We start from the raw sequence: 23,732 nt of genomic DNA, 5'->3' as shown, positions 1-23,732 counted from the left end.
GAGCGGTCATTGTCATGAAGAAGATTTGAACAAAATGGCGGCAAGTCATGATGGTTTGCTGCGAGTATCGTCTTCTCCAGGGCAATTGCAGATGTCCTGTACGAGCGATTTCCTCGCATTGCCTTTAACTAAAACTATCGTAGGTGTTTGGTGGCTTGGAGACTTATCGAAAAAGGTAAATTAATGTGGCATTCTAATCTACAGTAAATGAGCCAGAAGCTTAGGCGAGGTTAGCATTTCGTGAAAATCTGGAAAATAGAAAGCTTTGGTGACTACATATTAAATTTTCTGAACGAGTTTAAAGGACGATCGATGTTTTTCGTGATTAATGTGTGATTTGTAGTTCTTAAATTTAAGCATGCCTATGTTTATTATCTTCTTTGGAGACATGTGATGCATGTGTCCCGGGGAAGGTAAAGAATATTAAGCTTATACAAAATATTCCAATATTTAATGTTAAGCTTAGTTTGACATCAACAGAAACCTAAATTCATTCAGCAGGCCAGAAGGTCATGTTACTGAATATCACCAATTTCGTTTTAATTCCTTCTTATTGCGCTCTTATTCCATAATCAAGATAGCTATTTTTAAATGCAGCATTTAGCAACGGTTACCATAGCAACACTTTCCAGATGATATTCCTGGTATAAAATTTAATTTTCGTTTTTTTTGTTTCCTTATTTTCATTTTCTCAAAATAATTCATAAGAATTGGACAGTTGAGAATGATTGTACGATCATTCATGCCAACTGAGTAGCCAATAAAGTAAACCATCTGAAAGCAATGGCCACACTACACATTGTGGTATGGCCAGTACCCCACTCATGTGCACAGCCATATCACACAGTTTAGGGCAGTAGAATTTTAACCATTTTGGCATGGGAATTTTAAAAGAGGTGAAAAGTTTAGGGGCAAGATATGGAAATGGTATAGATTATAAAGGCCCAGTCTGAAGTAGGGTCAGGATTTGGTAAACCAGGTGGAACACCCTACCAAAAACTGCAAGATTTCCACCCCCTGTGGTAATGCACTGTACAATGCAATGTAATGTAATATAACATAGTGTGATTTTGTAAGTGCACAAGTTAATTTTTTAGTATCATTCTCTTAGCCTTTACAGTTATCAGGCCATAGCAGAGTAGTAAGCGCAACCTGCTTTGGACAGAAAGGCAAACCACTTCTGCTCTGCACAGCCTCTGAGGACTTCATCTTTATCTGGAACATTGACAAACTTCTGGCTGTTGGCAATATAAGTGAGTTTTGAATCATTTGAGTTCTTCCCAGAATATTGGGAATACAGGCGAACTTCCCGTAAGCGGACACCCATGGGACCAGAAGAACTGTCCGCTTACTGGAGGTGTCCGCTTATAGGAGGTTAAAAATGTAGAGTTTGTATATTGCTGAGAATTTGACCAAGTGTCCACTTACGAGAGGTGTCCCCCTATGGGAGGTGTCTGATAGTGGAGGTTTGACTGTACTAAGCTTCCATTCAGCAGGGGGAGGGGAGGGTGGGGGTGTATGATTTACTTATCCATGGCTCCTACCCCTCCTTTGCAATTTTTCTGTTGCAACCTTTATTATTCCTCCCACTTCACGCCCCTCACAAAATGCCATTTTATCTGGTTCTCACCCTTTGTGTCCCACCCTTCTCTTCCAGTATCAAATCCCTTCTGTCCAGTTTCCAGCCTCCTTATCTCCAAGTATCATCCTCGTTCTTCTTCAAGGTTACTTTGTTCCTGCCCCCTGCCACCCTTTAAAAGCATTAAACACAAAAGAAAACAAAGCAAATTACTCTTCTAATGTTCAAGACCTGATGTTGTCTTCTGATTCTGAAGTGTCCTTAGCTTAAAATTACTGTATATTCATTTTAATCTGTACTATTTCTCCCTTATTTATATGGTGAAAAAGCTAGCGATCACAGCAGTGGAATAGCTGTTGGTAAAGACCTGGGGCGTGTCCAGCACATCAGCTTCAGCTTGACAGACAGGCTGATCATGGCATGCATTGGGAAAGAAATATGGGTGCTGAACATCCAGGTCAGTGATACACTGTGGTATGGTAAATTGATAGTTGTCATGTCAGGGTACAAGTGGGTAACAGTGAACATATATTGCTGGAGGTAAAACCATATAATTGGAGGTGGTGGAGCCACAGTTTATAAAGTAACAACCTGTACAAGAGACATGCAAGGCAGGTACCTTGGAAGAAACAGGGACAATCAATGGGAGGCTGGAAGAGTGTCAGTGGGACAAAGCAAAAACAGATAAAAACAAAAAGTAAAATTGAATGACATGCTGCAGTAGAATACGTGTAATAGGCAACTGTAGTTCCCCATGCAGTTGTTGTTAGGGGAGTTGTATTTAAACCTCTAGCTCCTTGGAGAAAGATAAATAAATATAACTTCCCTAATATAACAAATGCATGGAAGGCTTAAAGGCAGCTGCTACTAACTAAGGGAAGAAGGGAATTAGTGGAAGATTGGGATTAAATGGAACAAGACGTAAGAACTTCAGATCCCTCTAGCCTCACCCACATGAACTCTCACACTGATGTGTTTCTCTGTTCACAGACAGAAAATAAAATAATATGCCTTAGTGATCACCCAGCTCCTCGTAATAAATTATGAGACTTGAACTAGACTTACATGTTTGTAGAATTTTAAAGTAAACTAATTTATTTTATTGTTCTGTCAATATTTAGACCAGTAAACTGGACACACTGTTGGAAGGACACACAAGTCTTGTCACATGTGCACAGTTCTGTCCCAACAAAGAATCAATCATTGTATCCATAAGTGAGGACAGAACGTTCAAGGTGTGTTCACATTCTGATCCAGTTATCACCACAAGAAGTAATGTAGATCGAAAGATTGTAACATATATTTAACAACACCTGCTGAAGCAACAAATCAAGTTTATTATTTTGTATGGAAAACTGGAAGTTTGGTGAATTAAGGATATTCACCTCTTCAGCTTTTTTAATGGCAAAACATGATTAATAGAATTTGTTTTATCTTGACTGGTACATGTACACATTCATGGGTAACTATTTAACCTGATTAAAAGACCCTTGAGTCTGTTTATTATCAAACCTTATATTCTATTGCAATTTTATATTAATCTTAATTAGTGACTGTGTTAAAATGTGTCTTCACTATCTTAAACATTACTGTGGTTAGGTTTGGGATATTGAACAGTCATGCCTGGTGTATCAGTCAGCCATTTTATCAGGTAGGACAGCTGATTACTCTTACAGTCAACCCAGGTCACGCGTGAACGATATATTTGAGATTTGAACGGAGTTTTGAAATTTACATGTCAGTTGTGAAAATCGCCAACGAGATTTCAGAGTTCCCGTATAAATTTCCCTAGCTTATTGACGGTATAAAGCTATGAATTTTTCTTTACACTGCAAAATTGAATATTTCAAGAATAACAATTGTTTCCCAAGTATTTGGAATCTTTTTTTTTCAGTAAATGCGTCTTTTTCGGAACGATTTCCAGAGAAATGTCCAACATTCCATTCCACACGTCGGACATTACAAAGAGAAATTCGAATGTTCATTTCATTCTTGGAAATACTGTTCACGCGTGACCTGGGTTGACTGTAATGCATTCAATTGTTGTGTTGAAAGTTGCTGAAATGCTGAAATGTTTTACTTTTCCTCTCAACTGGAGAAAAATGACTTTGTTGTGTTTGCAATTTATGAATATCTTTCAGCCCATCCATTTCTCTCACTGGGTATTGATCCTGTCCAAGAACAGATGGCTATTGGCTCAGCAGATGGCAAGGTAATTACATGTAACACTACTGTTTAACCTAACTAAACTGTTTGAGAAACAATAACTTAATACAAACAAAGGTACACTTTTTGCAGAGATACATAGCAACAATAACTTTAAAAAGCTTGTACATGTATAGATTTTTCCAAATTGAAGCTCAAGTATCTCTGAAAAATGTGTGGTACTTCCCCCCCCCCCCCCCCCCCCCCCGCTTTTTTTTGGATTTCAATAGATCTTCTTTTGCGACATAGTCATAAACCATGCAAAAAACTTTGAATTACTAGGTACCATCCTTTTAGAAATCACAGTTTCTCAGACCAGCTTGAGATGCACAGAACTTGACTGTACAGTAGCAAAAGAAGGCCCCGTCCTTAAGTGCAGTAAATTTCAAAAGACAGACATTTTCAGATATTTTCCTTTTCTTTGTATACGTACATGTATTTTGCAGGTTCATATGTATGACTTGACTCTCGATAGTGGGTACCGCTGCCTCTTTGAGCTGGATGTCAGGCAACTGCTGCAAAGATACTGGGAACAGAAAGAAATCTCCTCTTCTACAGCACTTAAAGGGCCATCCTTCATCAGCAGTCAGCCATCTTGGCAGAAAGAAAAAATCACTGATAGTGAACAGGAGTCTGTAGCTTCACTTGAACCTGGGACATCTGTGCTTGGCATCTTCTTCATTAGGAATCCAGAACAGCCGAGTGCCGTGCATAATGATGTGGGCATACATGAGGTGCTATTTGGGTCACAGAGTGGTGCAGCCATGGAGTAAGCAGTGACAAAAATTCATGAAAGTGATCTGAATGTCTTTTACTTTTGAAGAATTTAGAGTTGTTAGACAGTGAAATTTTTATGTGCTATAACTTTGCTAATTTCCTAATTTTACAGTCCATGTAGTACTTTTCCTATCAAATTATAACTTTAGTTAGTGAAATACCCTAAATGAAATCAAAAGTAGGCCACTGTACATTTGTGTTGTACCAAGCAAGTGAGTTAGTCCGTACATTTCATTTCTGTGGATTACCTGTGGTTCATTTCATCTTTACTAACCTCAAAATTAATGATGGACAGAAATGACAAATCAAGAATAAACCTGCTCTATTAAATGATAACAAAAGTTTGTTATCATGCAACAGTCTTAAATCCTTTTTGTTCTCTTTTGTTTTTAGGGATTTATTCCATGTTCCCTCCATTGTTGCCATAGCAACAACAGCCTGTGTACTTCTGTTAAACTGCAATAGCAGAGAGCCACTTTACATTCTGGACTTCCAAGGTGATAAACTTGTTGATGTCAATAATCAGATTCTAAGACGTTATTTCAAACTTCAGCACTGCCCTCTACATAAGATTACTGAAATTAAAAGACAAAAAGACAACTTACATATTTATTCTCATAAATACTCTCTTGCACTTTGTGTACAAGGCCCTCAAATTTGGAATGACATCCCTCTTTTCTGATGTTTACAATTCACTTACTTCTGGAGTTATAGACAAAAACTTAGAGATTACTTCCAATCATTGCGAATTTGTGTCTTTTTGAACTCTCTTACACTCGGCTTAGCTTAATTTTAATAATTTATTTGTTATTCATTTTAGTTATTATTATCATTATTACCACTATTATTATTATTAATATTAATATTTATCTATTTATCTATTTATTTATTTATTTTTTTTATTTATTTATTTATCAATTGTAAAGTAATTGCACCATCTTGATCAATGTCCTGTATGACTTGTGCCACATAAGCCCCTAGCTTCAGCATCCAGTATTAATAATTATTACTTATTACTGTGCACTCTCTCATATTATTATTATTATGAATAAAGAGCATTGTTTTTTATTATTTTTTTAGAGCCTATTTTGTCCAGTAATGAGTTGGATGAGGTTCAGTACAACGTTTCCACCCCAGGGTCATTCTCATTTGCTGAGAGATCTAACCGAAGTGTAAGTTAATTTTAATATTTAATAAATTGCTTAAAATAAAATAGTTTTTGGTGGTTATTAATACGGTGGTTAAAATAAAACAGTTTTTGGTGGTTATTAATACGGTGGTTAAAATAATTAGTTTTTGGTGGTTGTTAATGTAATACGGTGGTTAAAATAAAACAGTTTTTGGTGGTTATAAATACGGCGGTTAAACTATTTTGCGCTTAAATTACGTTCATAAGGAAACCATAAGCAGAAATGCTATTTAAAGGTAATTTTGGAGCTCCGCTTTATGCTTTAAGCTAAATATATATGTAGCAGTGATGCCAATTCAAACTTACGCTTTTTTGCCTTGTCTCCTGCTTTGGAACAGAAATCTTCTGTTTTTTACGTCCACTATAAATATTGAATATTTAGTGAAAAATGAAACTTTGTACCTCTTTGTCTTTTTGTGTCACACTCCCACTAGATTAGATAGAAAGTTAGATGCCCCCCCCCCCCCCCCCTCCTGCACTGAAACCTTCAATGTAGCCTTGATGACACACCCGTCGGAGGCTCTTTGCCGTTGCTGCACACACGGTTCTGCTGGCTGCCCCTGAAGATTTGTAGACTTCTCCCGCTTTTTGTATTCCGGGGGTTGGCATGTATAATGTAGTCTTATTGACAGCTATTTTTGGTCTTGTGAAAGAGCAAAGAGTAAATTGAAACTGTGTTTTTAATCTTTTTTCAGGTGACATGTATGATTGGTAGCTTGTTTCAAAACACTGTCAACATTGTTAACATCAGAATGCCGTTAGTTAACAAGGAAAAGGATGGCGAGAATGCTTATGAGGTATCTTTGCTCTTTTCTTTTTGACTAAGAACAGACGTAAATAGCACAATGAACCAATCAGAACAGGTGTAGATAGCACAGTGAACCAATCACAACTTGAAGCAAATACTGATGGGCCCTGTATACACCTAAAATTATTATAGCAAAGTAATGAATTACAATGAATGCTTGTATGCTAAAATGAATGAATGAATGCTTGAATGCTAAAAACTTTTGGGCTAAAATATTACAGGATAGAAAAAATAAATAAAAACATTTGCGCACTAAGAAAAATCTATGCAAAATCGTGTTTCATCATTACCGGTAGTCTAAAAATAATTTTCGCCTCGAACTTTCGTGATATGGGAAATTTAAGGCCTGGTGTTTTCAGATTGATAAAAATGTCGTTTCGGGTACCGAAGAAAGGTCAGCTAAGATTTTCGGAAAGGAAATAAGACCTAAGTTTTTTGGGAAATGGACAAAAATGCCCTAGTAATCTCGAAAAGACTCAAGTTCCCCTAGAATGACCGAACAGATAAAAATATTATAGCGCAGCTTTAAATGAATCTACCGAGCTTTAAAGGCACTCCAGATAGCCTAAAATAGCGTTTCAAAGGATCTGAGAGAAAACTCCCATTGGGTGCCCCTGAGGTGGGGGGAGGGGTGAGGAGGGGGGACTTTTACGAAATGGTACAAAATTTATCATTTTTTCATTTCTTTGACTTTTCAGGTCCTGTCTCAAAGATTGTCACAGTCAGTAGGTCTTAGTTCCCATGGCAACCAGGAGGAGGAATCATCAGGCGTGAGAGGAGCTGAGGTGGCATCAAACACTATCACTGTCCTCTCCAAGTATGGTTACTATGGCAACATCACAATATACAAACTCGGGTTTTCTTCACTAGCCTCTGTGATTGGTAAAAAAAAAAAAAACGCCCTTCCCCTAAATCACCCAGAACCAATCGTGTCCTTGTTGTACGCGTTTTCTCACGCTTGCGTTTTTGTTAGTTGTTGCGTGTGTTTGCTTTCGCTTTGATTTGCTCATTAGTTTTAAGACATTATTGAAGAATCATTTGTTTGAAATTGCTCATTGTAAATAGTTTTATACTTTGGTGTATTTCTTAGCTTTTTATTTACAATATTATACGTCTTGAGAATGATGTATTATTCAGTGAATGACGCAGGCATTCTCAGAAAAAAAATGCGAGTGCTCCTATCTGGAGTCGAACCTAAGACCGTCTGATTACTAGTTCGGATGCTCTACCACTGAGCTACAGGAGACTCGTGGGAGCTAGGCCATTAAACTAGGTTCATGGGACAAACATCGTGCATACTGCTAGGATTTGAATGTCGAACGTGTGGTATATGAAAGAAATGTGATGGTATATTTCCAGCCTGGTGAATGAATGAGAATGATGATTATTCAAGAAAGTGACGCAGGCATACTCGGAAAAAAAATCCGAGTGCTCCTATCAGGAGTCGAACCTAAGACCTTCTGATTACTAGTTCGGATGCTCTACCACTGAGCTACAGGAGACTCGTGGGAGGCAAGGGCATTAAACTACATTGTAGGTTCATATTATCGTCTTTTTTACAGTTCCCCTCTGTCTAGTAACTCACCACTGAAGGCGGAGCTTGTTCCAAAAACAGCGTCAAAACAACAACAGAGAAAGTCATCACAAAAAGGTTGGTTTTATCGAATATTTTGAACCATTGAGCAAGAAATGGCATCTTCATGTACAGACATTGACATTTGCTCTTAAAGTAAATTCAAATGCAGCGTGTTTCACATTAAGTAAATCCGAAATATTTATAATGCGATTGTTCCCTAGAAAACGCCGATACAAGTTATAAACCTGCTGAATGGTCGAGGAGTATTTTCTGTAAAAAAAAGTTCCAATGATTCAGTTTAGAGACGAATTAGGGAATAGAGATGTCCTAAAGTGCAGACATCTGTTAGCTGAGGTCCAACTGAGCAAGTTTTCCCCTTGCTCTGTCAATTTTCGTCTAGAGCCATTCTTCTTTGTTTTTTACAGGTAAGCACACAAAGTTAGTGATTTCCACCGTCACTATTTCGTCTTAAGCAAAATCGCTCCTGGAGATAACTTTCATTAATATGTGATTGTATGCAGTAAGTACACCAAGTGGAAGTTTTTTTTTTCTTTCATCTTTTCAGGAGTGAAAGCCGGTGTCCTTGATCAGCCTCTCACATTCCACTCAAAAGTCAAATCATCTGGCTACTCAGCAGTTCCAAGGTCAATTTTGGAATGGCTTTTACCCTTACTGCTGTGAATTAGGCCATCATTCCCCGACATATACTGTTTATGCATCTTATTTTCCGCGGGCATAAAGAACGGGGACCATTGTTTTTACCCCCTTGAGATGCAATTTGCATTAAGAGGACCAGTATGCAAGAGGTGGAACTATCAACCATCAATGTAGAATGGCAATGTGGCGCTGGACTACAGTAAACTAAACGAAAAGTTGTTCTCAGTCCCCATTTGGTACAATAATAATGAATCAGAACTCGAAGCGCCAATAATATATTTCTTTGTGGTAATTCCGCAATACTACAGCTCTAGATTAACCATGAGTTGGATTTTCTTGCCCTTTCTTACAAAGCCGATCATGTTATTGAAGTTTTAAGTAATCCCCGTCTTTTTAAAGTTCAGTTCGTCATCATTTTAACAGGTCTAAAATGTTCTCCCCGAACACCAGTGCTTCAAAGAAAACGTCTACAGTTTCCTTGAAAAAGGCAAGCGCTTCTTCAAGTGTTGGGTAAGATATATTATAGAGCGCTTTTCAATTGGGTGTCAAAACCAAAAAAGGCGTAGACAGTGCCGTGAACCAATCAGAATTCGACGCAAAGACATGTAACCACTGCCAAGCGCGGGAAAAACGCACGCGAGCAAGGCACGATTGGTTTTGGCCTTTTTTTTTGTTGGCTTCTCATTGGTTGAGATGCTTGCGCGAGTTTTGCTAACCAATGACAGAGCAACAGTAAAGCAAAGCAAACTTTCGAGACTCAATTAAAGATCGCTGTCACTGATTGCTTCGTTCTTTACAAGGCCGGCATCATCGTATTATGAAAACTGGTCATTTTTACGCGATTGCACTGTAATTTTGAGTGGGAAAAAAATGGTTGGATGCCTTATTTTTGTATCAAATTCGTCGAGTAAAAATATGTTGGAAATGGGGCTGTGGCATTTTAATTTAAGGTTGGAAGTAGAATTATAAGAAGCGAAACGCTAATTGTGTTATTTTCAGTGCATGTGGAGAGACCTCAAGTTAAATGCTTTTTCACATTAACAAAGTTTGAATAGTTCTGAAGTCATTTTGCAACCGAATACCGTGGAACACTGAAGCTTGCGTCGTGCTTGCATTCAAAATTACGGTAAGAAAGCATGAAAATTTGTGACCTTAAACAATGTATTTCTTTTTTCTAAGGTCATCACGGAAAGAATATCCCTTGAACAGTGAAGCTCCAACAAACTTGCAGCATAAAATACCTCTGACGGGACAACCAACTCCTATCAACAGCGTCGTGTTTGCAGGTATGCGGAGTAAAACTGTTGGGCACGAAACCAAAGTAATCACATCTGACCATAAACAAACAACCAATCACAGCCAGAGCTAATAAAGCAATCAACCAATGGGAACTTCAGGTAACCTCCAGTCCGTGCAAGCGCGGGAAATGCATGTGTGCTTCAAATATGTCCACCCCAGCTCATCTCTGGAGTTTTCCGTCTGACTGAAACGAAAAATAAACAAACAAACAACTTGTTTACACTGTTCGATTAGGGCTCTTTGCGACTCAGCAAACTCCAACCAAAACATGTAACAATGTTGACAGACAATCGAAAACCTCTCACATTTGCGTTTGAGAATTTTGAGTATACTGCGAAATCGGGCATAGTAAACTAACGCAATGTTTTGTTTATTTTTTGTGATCGTTTGTAAATGTTTCTGTACAGGCGATGGAAAGCATGTGGCCTGTGCACTGGCGAACAAGAGTGCGCATGTGCTGAGAACTCCACCTGCAAGCAAGGAAACCGTCTTCACTGGTTAGAATGCCTTTCGTTGAGATAACATTTTAAAACCCCGGCCAGAATTGTACAGAACGCTTCGGCTCGATCAGTCATCTACTATCGCTGTGATGGAAATGAAAATCTAAAAGGCCAAACTCATATGTATTTGATTTAGAAGTGGGATTTTTTTTTTTCCGAGAAAATAGCTGTAAATGTCTTTTGTTTTTTCAGTAGACCTTAAAATCTTAGAGGACGTTGTAGGAATGTTTTTCACCAGATCGAATGGTGTATTTTGCTCACAGCTTTTCCCCAGTTTTCAGCCTTCTAGTCATTAGTCTTTTGTCTTTTTAGTCTTAGGGTGCGTTTCTTTGGGAAAATCCGAATCCGGATTTTTGATCCAAGATCACTCGGATCATGGTGTATCAAAGAAACCGAGGAATCCACTCTGGGTAAGGATTCGTCGGTTCCTTTGATGCACTATGATCCGAGTGATCTTGGATCAAAAATCCAAAGAAACGCACCCTTAGTTTTTGCCTTTTACGTTGCCATGCACAGAAAAAAGAAAACTTTTAGACAAGTTATCTTGAGTTAAACAAATGAGTTTTGTTTCTCGAATCTGTCCTTTGTTTTTCAGTCACTTGTCTTCGTCTCGGGAAACATCAAACTCCTCAGGAAAACAAGATTTGATTCCTCCGAGAGTAACGTATCTACCTTTTTTTTTTCGTTTCTAGGTCATGATGGATCAGTAACCAGCGTGAATTTTAGTCACGACAACAACTGGCTTCTGACGTCATCATGTGACAGGACCGTGAGGCTGTGGAGCCCCACCCACTCGGATCCTCTGTTGATATTCTCATCTGTCAATCACAACTTTGTTTCTGAACTTGGTGGCGCGGCAAAGCTCAAGGTTAGTGCAGAGGGTTTAGTCTTTTTCCTTCCACTGAGTATTGGGAGCGATAATAGGGAGCTTAAGAAGCGACGACGGCAACGGCAACGAAAACGTCACCTGAAAATATAACTTCATTTCATGTGTGCTTCTTCGCGATTATTTCAACTCGCTCAACTTATAGAGAAACGGCGAACTATTCAGGGACCAAATTGGCAGGAGTAGCGTTCAAGTTAAGAAAGAAAATGAAAAATTCACCGTCGTTTTCCCAGATTCTCAAAAAACCTAGAATTTGGTCATTTCACGTTGTTTTGCAGAGGACGGCAAAGAAATGTACCAAAATGAAAACGCACGTGCGGAGCGATTGTTTTTGCTCATTGAACCTATTGTTTTGTGGCGTTGTCGTTGTCGTCGGCGTCGTCGTTGCTTAAGCTTCCTAGTAACTGTTATCTCATCTTCAAACCTTAAAGCTAATTTACACCTAGCGATAATCGGGCTGATTTGGCCCAATTTGACAAAGAAAATAAGTGAACGGACTAAAAGCGACCCGATTTATAAAAATCTGTGGCAGTTTTACATACTTTTTCAAACTTGCCGATTTTCACCCCGTGCTTTCTAAAAAGAAATCGTCCGACAAATTGTGACGTGTTAATAGGCCATTTTCATGATGGCGTTATTTGACTACAACTACCAGAATTCATTTTGTTTTCCTTTTCAAATTCAAATTTTGTAATCTCAGTGGAGAGCAAAGAACAATATCTCTAATTAGCATGATTAAACAAAAAACTAAGGGATTCTGGTAGTTGTAGTCAAATGACGCCATAGTGAAAATGTCCTATTGGCTCATGCGATTGGATCTACTAATCGCATCGACAAATCGTTACGTGTGCTTAGTGACCTGGCCTTGGATTAGAAGCGAGGCTGGGGTGACCTTGTTTTGATACAAACCTCACTGCCGTTTTTCATATGTAAATGCAAACTAGTTAGCATAAGAACAGCATGATCTACATATGAAAAGCAGTGAGGTTTGTATCAAAACAAGGTCACCCCCAGCCTCGCTTCCAATCCAAGGCCAGGTCACTAAGCACACAACTGTAAAATAAATGGCCTATTAGCCTTTACTGTGCAAGAGTTTATGCGTGAGTTTCCTGATGAGTAATAGCTGAATAATAGCTTTGTAATTTGTTGCCATGTGCATAATAGTTCGATATGATCATGTTTCTTTCTTTTTGATTTTATCTTCACAGGATAACTCTCCATTTCCCAAAGAAATCACCCAAGCAAAGTTTTATTACGTTGACAAGTTCGTTCTTCTCTCCTGTGGAAACGGTTTGCATTTGTACAAATATTACATTGACGTCAGGCAAAAAGATGATGTCAAAAGGTTAGATCAACGGTTTGTGACATTTGACCACATTTGTGTCTACAAAGTGCGAAGTTCCTGTACGGCTTTCTCCCAGGCCCTTACGATCAATTCGTTTTGGTGACGTAACCGAGGAGAACGCTTTTTCGCTCGGACCACGTGACCCGAAACGGATTGGCCGAAATGAAAGACAGAGCCTAGGAACAGCAGCATACAAAGTACGATGGAAATTTTAAAGATAAGCGATAAAATCAGCAGAGCATAATCTTTCAATGTCGTCGTGGGTTTGATTTTCAATTTAAGGAGGGTGCCTACTTTTGTCACTGCGCATATGTTCTGCGCATCAGGAGATACTCGGGTTTCCTACGGGTGGTGTCTACTAATACAGGGATATTTTTGCGCGGTTTAAAACTATGCGGAGAAAGCAGAACTTGGCAAGTGCTCTTGATATCCAAAACGAAAAGTGGGGGTAACCATGCATTTTTCAGAGATAATAAAGCTTCAATTTGGTAGAAAACGCCATACGTTGCTTTGTATTTTACGGCTTTTTAGAATAATTGTGGCTTAATTATCTCTAAAAAAATGTGTGGTTACCCCCAATTTTCTTTCTGGATTTCAATAGCCCTTGCAAAGATCTGCTTTTCCCGCACAGTCGTAAACCGCGCAAAAATACTATTGGTATTAGTAGGCACCGCCCTTAAAATGAAAAGAAAAATTGTTCTCTAATATAAGGAGCTGAGGACAAGGGTCCGTTTCTCAAAACTTCCAAAGAGTTTTCGGTCACTAGAAGTAAATTGTTTGTTTGTTTGTTTCGTGCAAACTAGCTTAATGTGGTTCTTACTCTTGTAGAGTTTTCTAAGTTTTAGTTATCGAAATAAATACAAACAGAATTTCTGGTAATGAACATAGAGTGTTTTCACGGCGGCCATGAATGTTGGAGGTGCGAAACAACGGAACAACTTTCCTTTGGAAAAAATATGTTAAATGTTGTGTCGTTGTTTTGAAATGTCTAATATCTATTCTGCTGCTACGAAAATTCGGTAAAAATATTTTTGTTGCCGGGCTCCTCCAACCTGCCCGCCTTGAACACACTCTGTTGTGCACGTAAAATAGGTTTTTGGGGCCCAAATGTTTCCTGGAGTTTTGAGAAACGCATGCCAGGCACTGCCACTGAACACCGAGTAAGCTTTGGGCACGGAATTTAAAAGTGCAGAGCGATCACGCGCCGAAAAAGCTCTCAGAGTCGATTATCTATCTCCGTGGAAATAAAGTTCAGGACTCATTGCTTGGGACGCACCTTTAGCCTTAGTCATCTCCACCGAGTCACTCAGTTGTTAAATTTCCGGCTCTGTACACAGATACCAAACGAACAACAAGTACAAGTTAGTGAAGATATTCAACCAGGACAGGGCTCAGCAGATTACCTGTTTTTCTGCCGTCAACGGATTTCATTCCTGTATCCTTCCTTACCTCGAAGAACTAAAATTGCATTATTATTTGGTTTTGGATTTATTTATTCCTCCAGGTCATCGTACCATTGAGATTATGTTATATGAATGTAAATTTATGAAACATACAGCTATTTCAATTAACGTTGTCGGATCAAAGTATAAAGCTATAAGGCAAGACCTCAATATTCTGTGGATTTTTGTACGACTAAGTTCATCAAAATCAGCTATGCCTCGTCCGTCCAGTGAAGATATAAGATGGCGAGCCATTTGGATGAAAGAAATGTTAGGATATCAAATGGATGAGGTGGCAGCCTCTTTGAAGATGTCTTTAAGCTTTAAGCTTTGATCCGACAACGTTAATCAGAATTGAAATAACTGTATATTTTGAACTGTGGATGAAAGATCAAATAGAAGAAAGATCCTCGCGGAGATTATGTTGAAAGTAATAAAGTGCATTGCTTAAAACTACTCAAGAGAGAGTGCCACTAAAGCTCTGCAACTTAGCTGGACCAATTTGACTGACAGCTGTCACTCGTCTTTTCCTTGACGTTCCATGAAGACATTGTTTTGTGTTGTGGTTCCAATAAATCCATTGAGGTGTTCGACATGAACGCTGCCCGCTCTGTCCGAGTGGTCCTGGACGCCCATACTCGGCCTGCTCACTCGATTTGTCAGAACGAGGTGAGTTACTTTCCACAATGGTTTGAGCATCGAGGGTCGATTGTTGAATCCGGGTTAAATACAGGGCTTTATAAACCACGTCTTAGCGAGTGGTGTTAATAGGTGGCCCGTGCAAATAATTGGCTAACCTCGTTCACCCTAATACTGCTGCTTTCTCTGTAAGACGTGATAAGTATATGATTTGTTGATCCTCAGAAAAGAATTTAAAATGCAATTTTCCACACCTGTAGTAGAACTTTTGGTGTGTTTCTTCGCAAGATCGTGAAATCACCAAATTAAAATGCTTTATGGAGAACGTACTCAGATATATATTGGTGAATTTGTTTTTTCTTCCATCATGTCTTGAAAACCTTTTCCCGTCAATCTAGTCCAGGGAGTTGTCAACATTTTCGAGTTGATCCCAGTCTTGGCTAATTTCAAAATTGCGTCATTCACCTTCTTTGCATTGTCTTGGCATGTTTTATAGTGTGAATCCTTACTTTTTAATTTTATGATTTATTTACACTGTAAAATCTTAGGTTTTTAACGTTTGAAGTAGTAATGTTGATTCTTTTTAATCTTAATGGCTTAGCCTTAAAGAGCACCCTTCTGTAAATCACTTGTTTTTATATAGTGAAGTTGACATCCTCATTAAAACTGGTCATCGTTCATTCAAATCAGCTAGTTGAGATAACTTGAATCCAGTACATTTTTAAGGCCCTGTTTACATGGAGGGAGGAAGATCCTAGCACTAGGTAGATCCTAGAAGGCGGATCATCCTAGTGCCATAATTATGTTTTTGTGCTCAGTTTACATGTAAAAGATTGTACTTGGCACTAGTGCTAGGATCTCTCTAGCGATAGGATCTTCCTAGCTGAGAGATATGAAGATGCTAGACCTAGGAAGATCCTAGCCATGTAAACTACCTTCGCTCGGAAGTCCTAGTACTAGGGACAAGGAAAAACCCACATGACGGCGGCCGGGCGTTCAGCTGCTAAAAGCCGACAATTTCGTCTTGCTTTCATTCTCCACTGATAACCACCCCGACCGAAATTTCTACATGTAAACCAAACGAAAAGTTGTTCCGCCTCTTAGGATCTTCCTCCCTTCGTGTAAACAGCCCTTAAGTGACGTTTTCTTTGGCGTTGCTTTCCGAAGGTGTCGTTGATGATCCAACTTGCGCTCTTCTCTCTTGCCATACTATTCAGGGATCTCTGTTTGTCACACACCCTGCCAGCGCTTATGATCTGTTTTTGACGGCTGCGGTGGCTGATGGGATAAAGCTGTGGGACCTGCGCACTAACAGGTGCGTTCGTCGGTATGATGGTCACGTGAACCGGTCACAGCCTGTCGGACTCGCTCTCAGTCCCTGCGCAAGATTCATCGCCACTGGTTCAGAGGACAGATCGGTAAGGGCCTGCAGGATAAAAACCACACTTATTCTCCCTAATATTTGACGTATTTTTGGTTGCATTTACGTTTGAATTCCATTTATTTTTAAACGGAAACAAAGGACCAACAAAGATTTTGCCAGCTTTGCGTGGGTGTTGGGCGGAAACGAAGCGCGCCCAACCTTTCCTGTTGTCATACTTCAACAAATACGTGGAACATAACAATAACCAATTTACGTAAAGTATACACAAATATTTAATTTTTACTGTATAAATCCGGAAGGATGAATCTTCCAGAAAACAATTCAGTATACATATTTCTCTCTCAGTTACAACAAGTCAGAATGATCTAGACCGAAACTGTGCTTTTACAAAACTGTGTAGAACTAAACTTAGTCAATCGCGATGTAATTTGTTTTTCATTTTAATCCCCAAGCTGCCTTGACAGCAAAGTCTCTCTCGATTTCCCCAGAAGTATCGGGAAGAATATTTGCAGGGGAACAAGGATGGCGCAGTGGTGAGAGCACTCGCCTCTTACCAATGTGGCCCGGGTGCTATCCCCGGAAGTCGTCATATGTGGGTTGAGTTTGTTGTTGGTTCTCGTCCTTGCTCCGATAGGTTTTTCTCCGGGTACTCCGGTTTTCCGCTCTCCGGCCTCAAAAACCAACATTTCCAAATTCCAATTCGGTCCAATTTGATCTGGAGAATGTCCCCAATTAGCGCTTTGCACTAAATACAGTAACACTTAAGTAAAGTGATTTACTTATTTATTTAATAACGGGATTCTGCTAAAAGTTGTGACTGACGCCTTCCTTCTCTTTCTTTTTACTCGAAGATCGGTTTCGGCCAACTTTGTTCTTCGTCGTCTTTTTCGGGTTTTCGATCAACAACAGCAATGGCAACAACAACAAAACTTCATTGCTACTCTGAGTTGAGCGAAAAAATCCGAAATATTTAGTAAAATTGTATAAAATTGTTACTTTGGTCAATTGCTTTCAGAAACACCACGCGTGGGCTGAGTTTCATGGTTATTTGTTTGAGTCATAAGGAGGATCAGAAATGTGTGTGCTCAATAGTAAGGGGCGCTATATATGATATGGCGCGGAAAGGAAGTACAGCTGCAAAACACCTGCCTTTTACGGCAATGTACCTCTTAAACGGAGGTAAAAAAAGATAAAATGAGGGTGGAATGGGTGGGTAGAATGAGGGTTTTGAGACGACAGCTCAAATGTAGGATATTCCAGGCATTACTCCACGGAATTTTTTGTGGGTGTGTGTGTGTGTTAGATTCTCCAAACCCTAAGCCTATTTTAGACCAAAAGTATGTAATATTCCGGTTACCCATTTTCAAACCTGGTTTCTAAAATCCACACCCATTTTCAGACCTTAAAAACTTAAAACCTATATGTTATTTCAGATCAAAACGGTTAAAAACCATTCCTTTTATCTATAGTCAACTCCTTTTATTGCGGACACCCTCGGGTCCGCGAGTTAGTGTCCTTGATAGCGAGAGTCCGTAATAGCGGGAATTTATTTCAGTCAAACGTCTGAAATTTATTTTTGCCGGGTGCAAGGCAAAAGTTCTGTAAATAGCTTATATAGTAAAGTACCATCCCCCTTCCCCACCACCCCGGGGCATTACTGATACAGTATTTCATTTATGCTATTTATACTAACTGCAGGAGCCTACTGATAGACCCTTCGCAAAAATGGCGGCAACAGATTTGAATGAGTTAAAATTGAACTGAATGAAAAACTGATACCAGCACTCGAAAGAGCACCTTTACTTTAGTAACCTTGCAACTGAAGTTTCAGCATGTTATTTGACAAATTTACAGACGTTTGTATGACTGTGGGTATACGTCATACCCCCAGTCATACAAACGTCTGTAAATTTTTCATTTTTCAACTTACATTTTCTCAGCTGATATTACACCTGATATGCTGAAACTTTGCAGGGTTACTAAAGTAATAGTGCTCTTTCTAGTGCTGGTGTACGTTGTTTTCGGCCGCCATTTTGGAGAAGGGTCCATTGGGGAATTGCCAACTGAACTTACAAGATAGTGAGATACAAAGTTTATTAACAAAGAAACTTTATTCAAACGCGCTATTCAAAGATATCTGTTACAAAAAATAAAGGAAAGTAGATTACATATTTACTATGTGGTCAGGTAAGTCATCGTTAACTCCGGGCCAAGGAACTGTCTCCTAGTTCCTCAGGGCGGGTGTTTCAAAGTTTATCCACCAGTCCATGGCTTTGTTATTTTTTTGGTTTTTCAGGCTTACCTCTATGACATTCGAGGAAATACGTTTTGTCATCGTCTCACAGGTCATACAGATGTGGTGTCAGATGTGGCTTTTCACCCCGCTCAGCCTCAGGTATCGCAAAGTAGCTGTTTAGCATGCTAGGGACAAATCGGATACGCGTTTGTTTGCGCGTAGAAATTTCACCTGCCCAAGCAAAATAAACGCACACAACGCGGCTTCGCTGTGTCTATCAGTCTCTTTCGTTTCAATATGAAACGCGACCGAGATTTTCTACGTGAAACTAGGTAAGGTTTATTAAAGTGAACATTTTGAATAAAAACCGACCCGGTCAGTGTTCGAAAACCGGTTAACGCCAGTTCCTGGTTAAGAATTAGCCGAGGATTTCATCTCGCTCGTTGTTAATTTTTTAAAGCTCATTTTAATCGAACGGTAATGAAAAGTCTTGGTTAAAACTAAGAGGCAAAATTCTTTTGGAAGAATTTTTATTGATTTCGTAATTAAACGTGAATCAAAGTTCACGTTAACCCAGGGTCAGCTTAATCGGACTCTGAACAAACTGCTAATCTACTGGCATGCTACACACTTGATCCGAGTGGAAAGAAGTATTGATGCTTTGGATCGCATCTATGTAATTGACAGAATACTTTGTCCTAAATTTATCAGCCAGGGTTTGAGTAAGCGCGCGCATGACACTAAACTGCAGTTGCGATTTTTTTACTTCTCCTATAGATTCTCGCCCCATTCAGAGCTCCCCCTTCCAAACGTAACTTCAGCTTTTGCTACTCGCTTGTCTCTGAAGTAAATAGAAAGCGAGAAAGCGATTCAGTATAACTTAAAAACACCTTCCGTTTTTCTACCAATACAATTGCTGGTCAACTTTACACCAACAGCAACAATTTATTTGCACTTCCATTTTTATGTTGCAGCCCGGCCCTGTGATGGGGCAGTTTTTCTTGCGCGCCCATAGCCTGTGAGCAGGCGTCTTCTTTGTATCACGCGTGCATTTATACGAATACACGGCGAACGCGGCCTAAAATTCGCGCGAAACAATGAAGTTGGAATTCGCGCAACAAAGTGGCGATTTCTCGAAGGCTAGCGCGGTCTGAGCGGGCGGCCTTGAAACCTGTGGGCGTGGAAAACGTTTTACCGACATAAAAAAGCAAGCCCACGTGTGGCGCCGGTCACTTTGGAAAGGGCGACATTGATGAGTTGCTGTCCAATTCACTGATAAATAGGTAGTGTTTTCCTCTATCAGGTTACACATATGACCTGCAAGGCCTGAATAGCAACTGCTCATCCTCTTTTTGTACGCAAAACTTCAAACGACGCGATATTTCAGTTTCGTTTTTCTTGTTCTGTACCATAGCTTGTCACCGCTTCACTGGATGGTAAAGTACGGTTTTACTCCGATCAAGACGTCAAATAACTTCAAGGTAAGTATTTATGAGTATTACCCTTGCGCGATCTTCGGTGATCAAGGCCATAGAATTGGATCATAGGATCATAGGTTTTCGATTTTGAAACAGCCGGAAAGTACTTCTCCATAACTTTCATTTGTATAATCTTACTTTAGGATTTTCACCGTCAGATTGATCATTCAAAGATGGAACTGTATGATTTTAATAAGGCGCAAGGTTGATCTCTAGCAGTGAAAGGGTCAGTGCTTTGCTATGAAATTAGTTCTTGAACATTTGCCCGAGTTTAAACAACAAAACTGGGAAGAAAACTTTTGATGCAGGAATTTAATTAACAATTTGAATGCAAACTTCTGTATAGGCCAATCTAACCAAGTACTTGGGCTTCTTCTGCGATGCTTTGAAAGGTTGAATCGGCACGATTGAAGCTTGTATTCCACCTGCAATCGGCCCATTTATGAAGTTTATACGCCACGAGATGCTTCCGCTTAATTCTTCGCAGAGCGTGTTCAAATTAGCGGCCGCTGGGGAAATCACTGCTCGCAGGGTAAATTCCATTCAAAATAAGCACCACTCAGAGATCTTTGAATCATGCTACAAAGAAAGACGCTTTTACGAGTCTTAATCCCACCATTTTAAAGTTGATTTTGTGGTTTTTGAACCTGTTTCAGTCCAGCGGCGGGGGCCACGTTTTTATTTTGGCACTCTGCATACTTCCGGTCTCGGCCCTAACAGATCGCTTGTTATATTCAAACCATTTAACAGTGGAACACCACTTTGAAAGCAACTTGTACGGATTGGTTCTCATCGCGACTCGCGTTCGCCGCTTCGCGGCTCTCTCACGTGGGGAAAAATCAAGAAAAACCTCTGGGACCAGGGTATTCGTGCATTGAACAATGAATGAATAATGTTACGTCAAGTCAAACGAAAAGACATGCGAGACTTCGCAATTTTATCTTTTGGTCACTTCCCAAATGTTGTAATTAATGCGGCTCACGTCTTTTGAAAATCGAGGTCAGTGGATATCAAATCGAAAAGGTGAATGTGTTATCGCGTAGTACATCACCAGAGCCTAGCCAAATGACTCCAAGTTGACAAAGTTTGCAGAGGATTAGCGGAAGCTGGGGGTAGGAACTTGTGCCCTCACCTTCGCCCACTCGTTTATTAAATGTTTATGTTGTTGTACTCAATTTTACGAAAATTTCGGCTGTGAACAACTGATTCGCTAAGCCTTGTTTGTCTCCTTGGTATTTTCCGTCACACCGTTCGATTTTCTAGCTTGTTTTTCGTTTAAGTTTTCTTACTTTGATGTTAGAGGAGAAGTTTGTACAAACGGAACTACGTGCAGCCATGCAGTGCTTCCGGTTTCAAGTTGATTGTTTGTGAAACTTTTGTCAAAATCACTGGATCAAGATATTCTAGATTGATAATGGAAGAATTTCCCTTAAAAAATGCAACAATATTTCAATTCTCAAGCGTCAGCGAATTTTATGATGACTGCGCGTAAAAAAAATCGAAAGCGAAAGTGCAGTTTGACATTTCGAAATGTAACCGGAAGTGAATCCCGCTGTTTACATTCCACTATTCCCTCCAAATATGGAATACTTGTCAATTATACCTGTCAAAATAACCCAAATAAGGTAAATGACGTCAACCGTCCTCGGTAGTTGAACTTGGAAAAAAGAAGGAAGGTGAAATTTTCACCGGTTTGTGTTCCTTTGAAGGGTTTTATCTTCTTCAGTTCGCGCTAAAGTCAATTTGGAATTTTCTTATGAGCTTCAGTGGTGAACTGTCACTTTAGACAGCAGCGTTTGCAATACGGATTGATATCTCTTCGAATTCTGTGTGAACAGTTGCTTCGGTGAGTTGAATTTTTATTAGGCTACCATTTGTACTACCTGCTAAATTTTGACAACGTTGCCACCGCGATCTCGACTACGGCGATCGCTGGTTTTTCAAGTATTCTCGGAGGGAGCCATTCAGTTTGGCGAACAGTTGGGAACGTTACCAACTTACTGTGATGCGCGTAGAACATGGGTCCGGAAAATCGCTAAACCGTGATTTGTCTGTAGTGAAATTGTAGCGAAAATTTTGCAATGCCTCGCCGCGAAGCGCGGTTGTGTTGAATGTTCGCTTACGGCTTCTTTGCAACCTTTGAATGCTAAAAGGCAGTTAGCTTAGACATTATTTTGTAAATAGTACTCACTGCATACATTCTTCTTTCTCGTAGGATGCTAAGTGAACGTGCGCACGGCGTTAAACGAAAGCTCAGTGAAGTTGATGGCTACGGGCAAGAGCTTCATGGCCGTTGTGTTCAACGACAGACGGTGTTCAACATTTCCATCTGCAAACTGCAGAGAAGCTTTACTCGGCCTGAACCTATCCTCTGCAGAACAGTGCTGATCTCAAACACCCTTCGTCTAATTGAACAAGACATCAGGGAAGAGCAAAAGACTTTAGAAATGACTGTTGTCAGCGAACTTAGCGACGGGAAAACAGTGGAGCGTACGGCCATCAACAATAGCGAGCGAGTGACTTTCGTTGCTCACAATATTGGCACGCGATCACGCGAAGGCTTTGAAACCTCAAAGAGTTCGCTAACTTTCGAGCAAGAGCTAAATATCTTGGGCGATAAAATGGTAAAAGAACTTGAATTTGACATGGACAAGTCGCCGAATGCTCCGCAGGAAATACCTGCCAAATCGAAATTGGAACTGTTAGGTCAGAACGAATCTCGCGCGGCCGATTCGAACAACAATACTTCAGTCATACCCGGCTTGCAGAAAGCGGTCAATTGTAACAGCGAAGACTTGGTCAAGGAAATGACTTGTGGAAGTCTTCTTGGTTTAGAATTAATTGAAGAACTAGAGTTCAAAGACGTGGATGTCTCGCTGTATGACTTTGATGCTTCAAATGGCTCTTTCCCGATCGAATTTGACGAATTTTGCAGCGCATGGAACCTTGGATCGACGAGCGTTGCTGCTCGAAGTTTACCCTCAAGATGTGGCGATAGTTTAAAGCTTGAGCGTGCAAACGACTACGCCTTTGATGAACTTGATCAAGTAATGCAAATATTAGTTGGATCTTAAATGTAAAGTAGTTGTACGTTTACAAACATTTCGCAATGAATTGCCAACGTTTCTCACGTCAACACGCGCAAATGCAGAAGAGATAGAATATATGAGGAACATTTGATAGAAATTTTAAGAGAAGTGACTGTAGTCTATTTATATTCGGTCTTGCCGATTGAATCCAAGTTTTATATGCAGTGCGACATAAATATTTTATGTGAATAATTTGGAGATGTATTTGAAGTTGTACCAGAGTATTTTTGCAGCATATTTCTAGGTAATTTATACTGTATTATAACAATTGATATGTATATACATTACATATACCATTGCAAGCTTTGTAAGTTTAGCAGGCTTTTTAAAATGCTGTGTAAGCCAAATACATAGAAAGTTATTAAGTTAAGCTTCTTCAAAATGTTTTTTGAAAAAATCAAAATTAATTGAACAGAAATCAGTGTAGGCAATTTGTTGGATAGCTGTCAAGGTTTGCATATTTTCATTTCAATAGTGCATTTTTTCTTAATTTATGGATATTGAGTCCAAAGATCGCCATAAAAATGGACATAAATGATTTGAAATAACAAGGTATGTTACCTTATGTATTACTATAAAAAGGAAAGTAGCAAATAAATTATAGTTTTTTGAAAATTGTAAAGTGTGTAATAGTGGATGGTGT

The 23,732-nt window shown here is 39.5% G+C and overlaps 1 protein-coding gene across 2 annotated transcripts; it reads left to right on the top strand.

Moving 5' to 3' along the window:
- The first annotated feature begins 6 nt into the window (after positions 1-6).
- On the top strand, positions 7-22,355 carry LOC146487756 (WD repeat-containing protein 27-like). 2 transcript variants are annotated; one of them, XM_085126772.1, is made up of 24 exons: positions 7-175; positions 1,112-1,253; positions 1,909-2,036; positions 2,701-2,814; positions 3,179-3,230; positions 3,721-3,791; positions 4,231-4,553; positions 4,955-5,058; positions 5,642-5,733; positions 6,446-6,547; positions 7,257-7,375; positions 8,121-8,209; positions 8,700-8,778; positions 9,215-9,301; positions 9,971-10,077; positions 10,498-10,587; positions 11,283-11,458; positions 12,685-12,821; positions 14,159-14,256; positions 14,811-14,932; positions 16,120-16,320; positions 18,583-18,681; positions 19,937-20,003; positions 22,216-22,355. In XM_085126772.1, exons 1-23 carry the CDS (start codon positions 35-37, stop codon positions 19,994-19,996), a joined length of 2,733 nt encoding a protein of 910 aa, XP_084982898.1. In that variant the 5' UTR covers positions 7-34; the 3' UTR covers positions 19,997-20,003; positions 22,216-22,355. The 2 variants fall into 2 exon arrangements, with proteins under 2 accessions (XP_084982898.1, XP_084982907.1); XM_085126781.1 differs by lacking the exon at positions 7-175 and having other exon boundaries at positions 1,118-1,253; positions 1,913-2,036.
- Positions 22,356-23,732: the final 1,377 nt, after the last annotated feature.

This window comes from Pavona decussata, unplaced genomic scaffold (assembly GCF_977016875.1).
Source record: "Pavona decussata unplaced genomic scaffold, jaPavDecu1.1 SCAFFOLD_13, whole genome shotgun sequence".
Taxonomy (NCBI): Eukaryota; Metazoa; Cnidaria; class Anthozoa; order Scleractinia; family Agariciidae; genus Pavona; species Pavona decussata.
The sequence above is the reverse complement of the archived record's forward strand: the minus strand, read 5'-3'. Positions and strand labels throughout refer to the sequence as shown.

What these genes read in the sequence shown, in the direction of transcription:
- LOC146487756 (XM_085126772.1), top strand. Translation starts at nt 35, where the DNA reads ATGGCGGCAAGTCATGATGGTTTGCTGCGAGTATCGTCTTCTCCAGGG. An exon ending in GTGAGGACAGAACGTTCAAG is followed by an intron (nt 2,815 to 3,178) that starts GTGTGTTCACAT and finishes TACTGTGGTTAG; the next exon opens with GTTTGGGATATTGAACAGTC. An exon ending in GGCTACTCAGCAGTTCCAAG is followed by an intron (nt 8,779 to 9,214) that starts GTCAATTTTGGA and finishes TCATTTTAACAG; the next exon opens with GTCTAAAATGTTCTCCCCGA.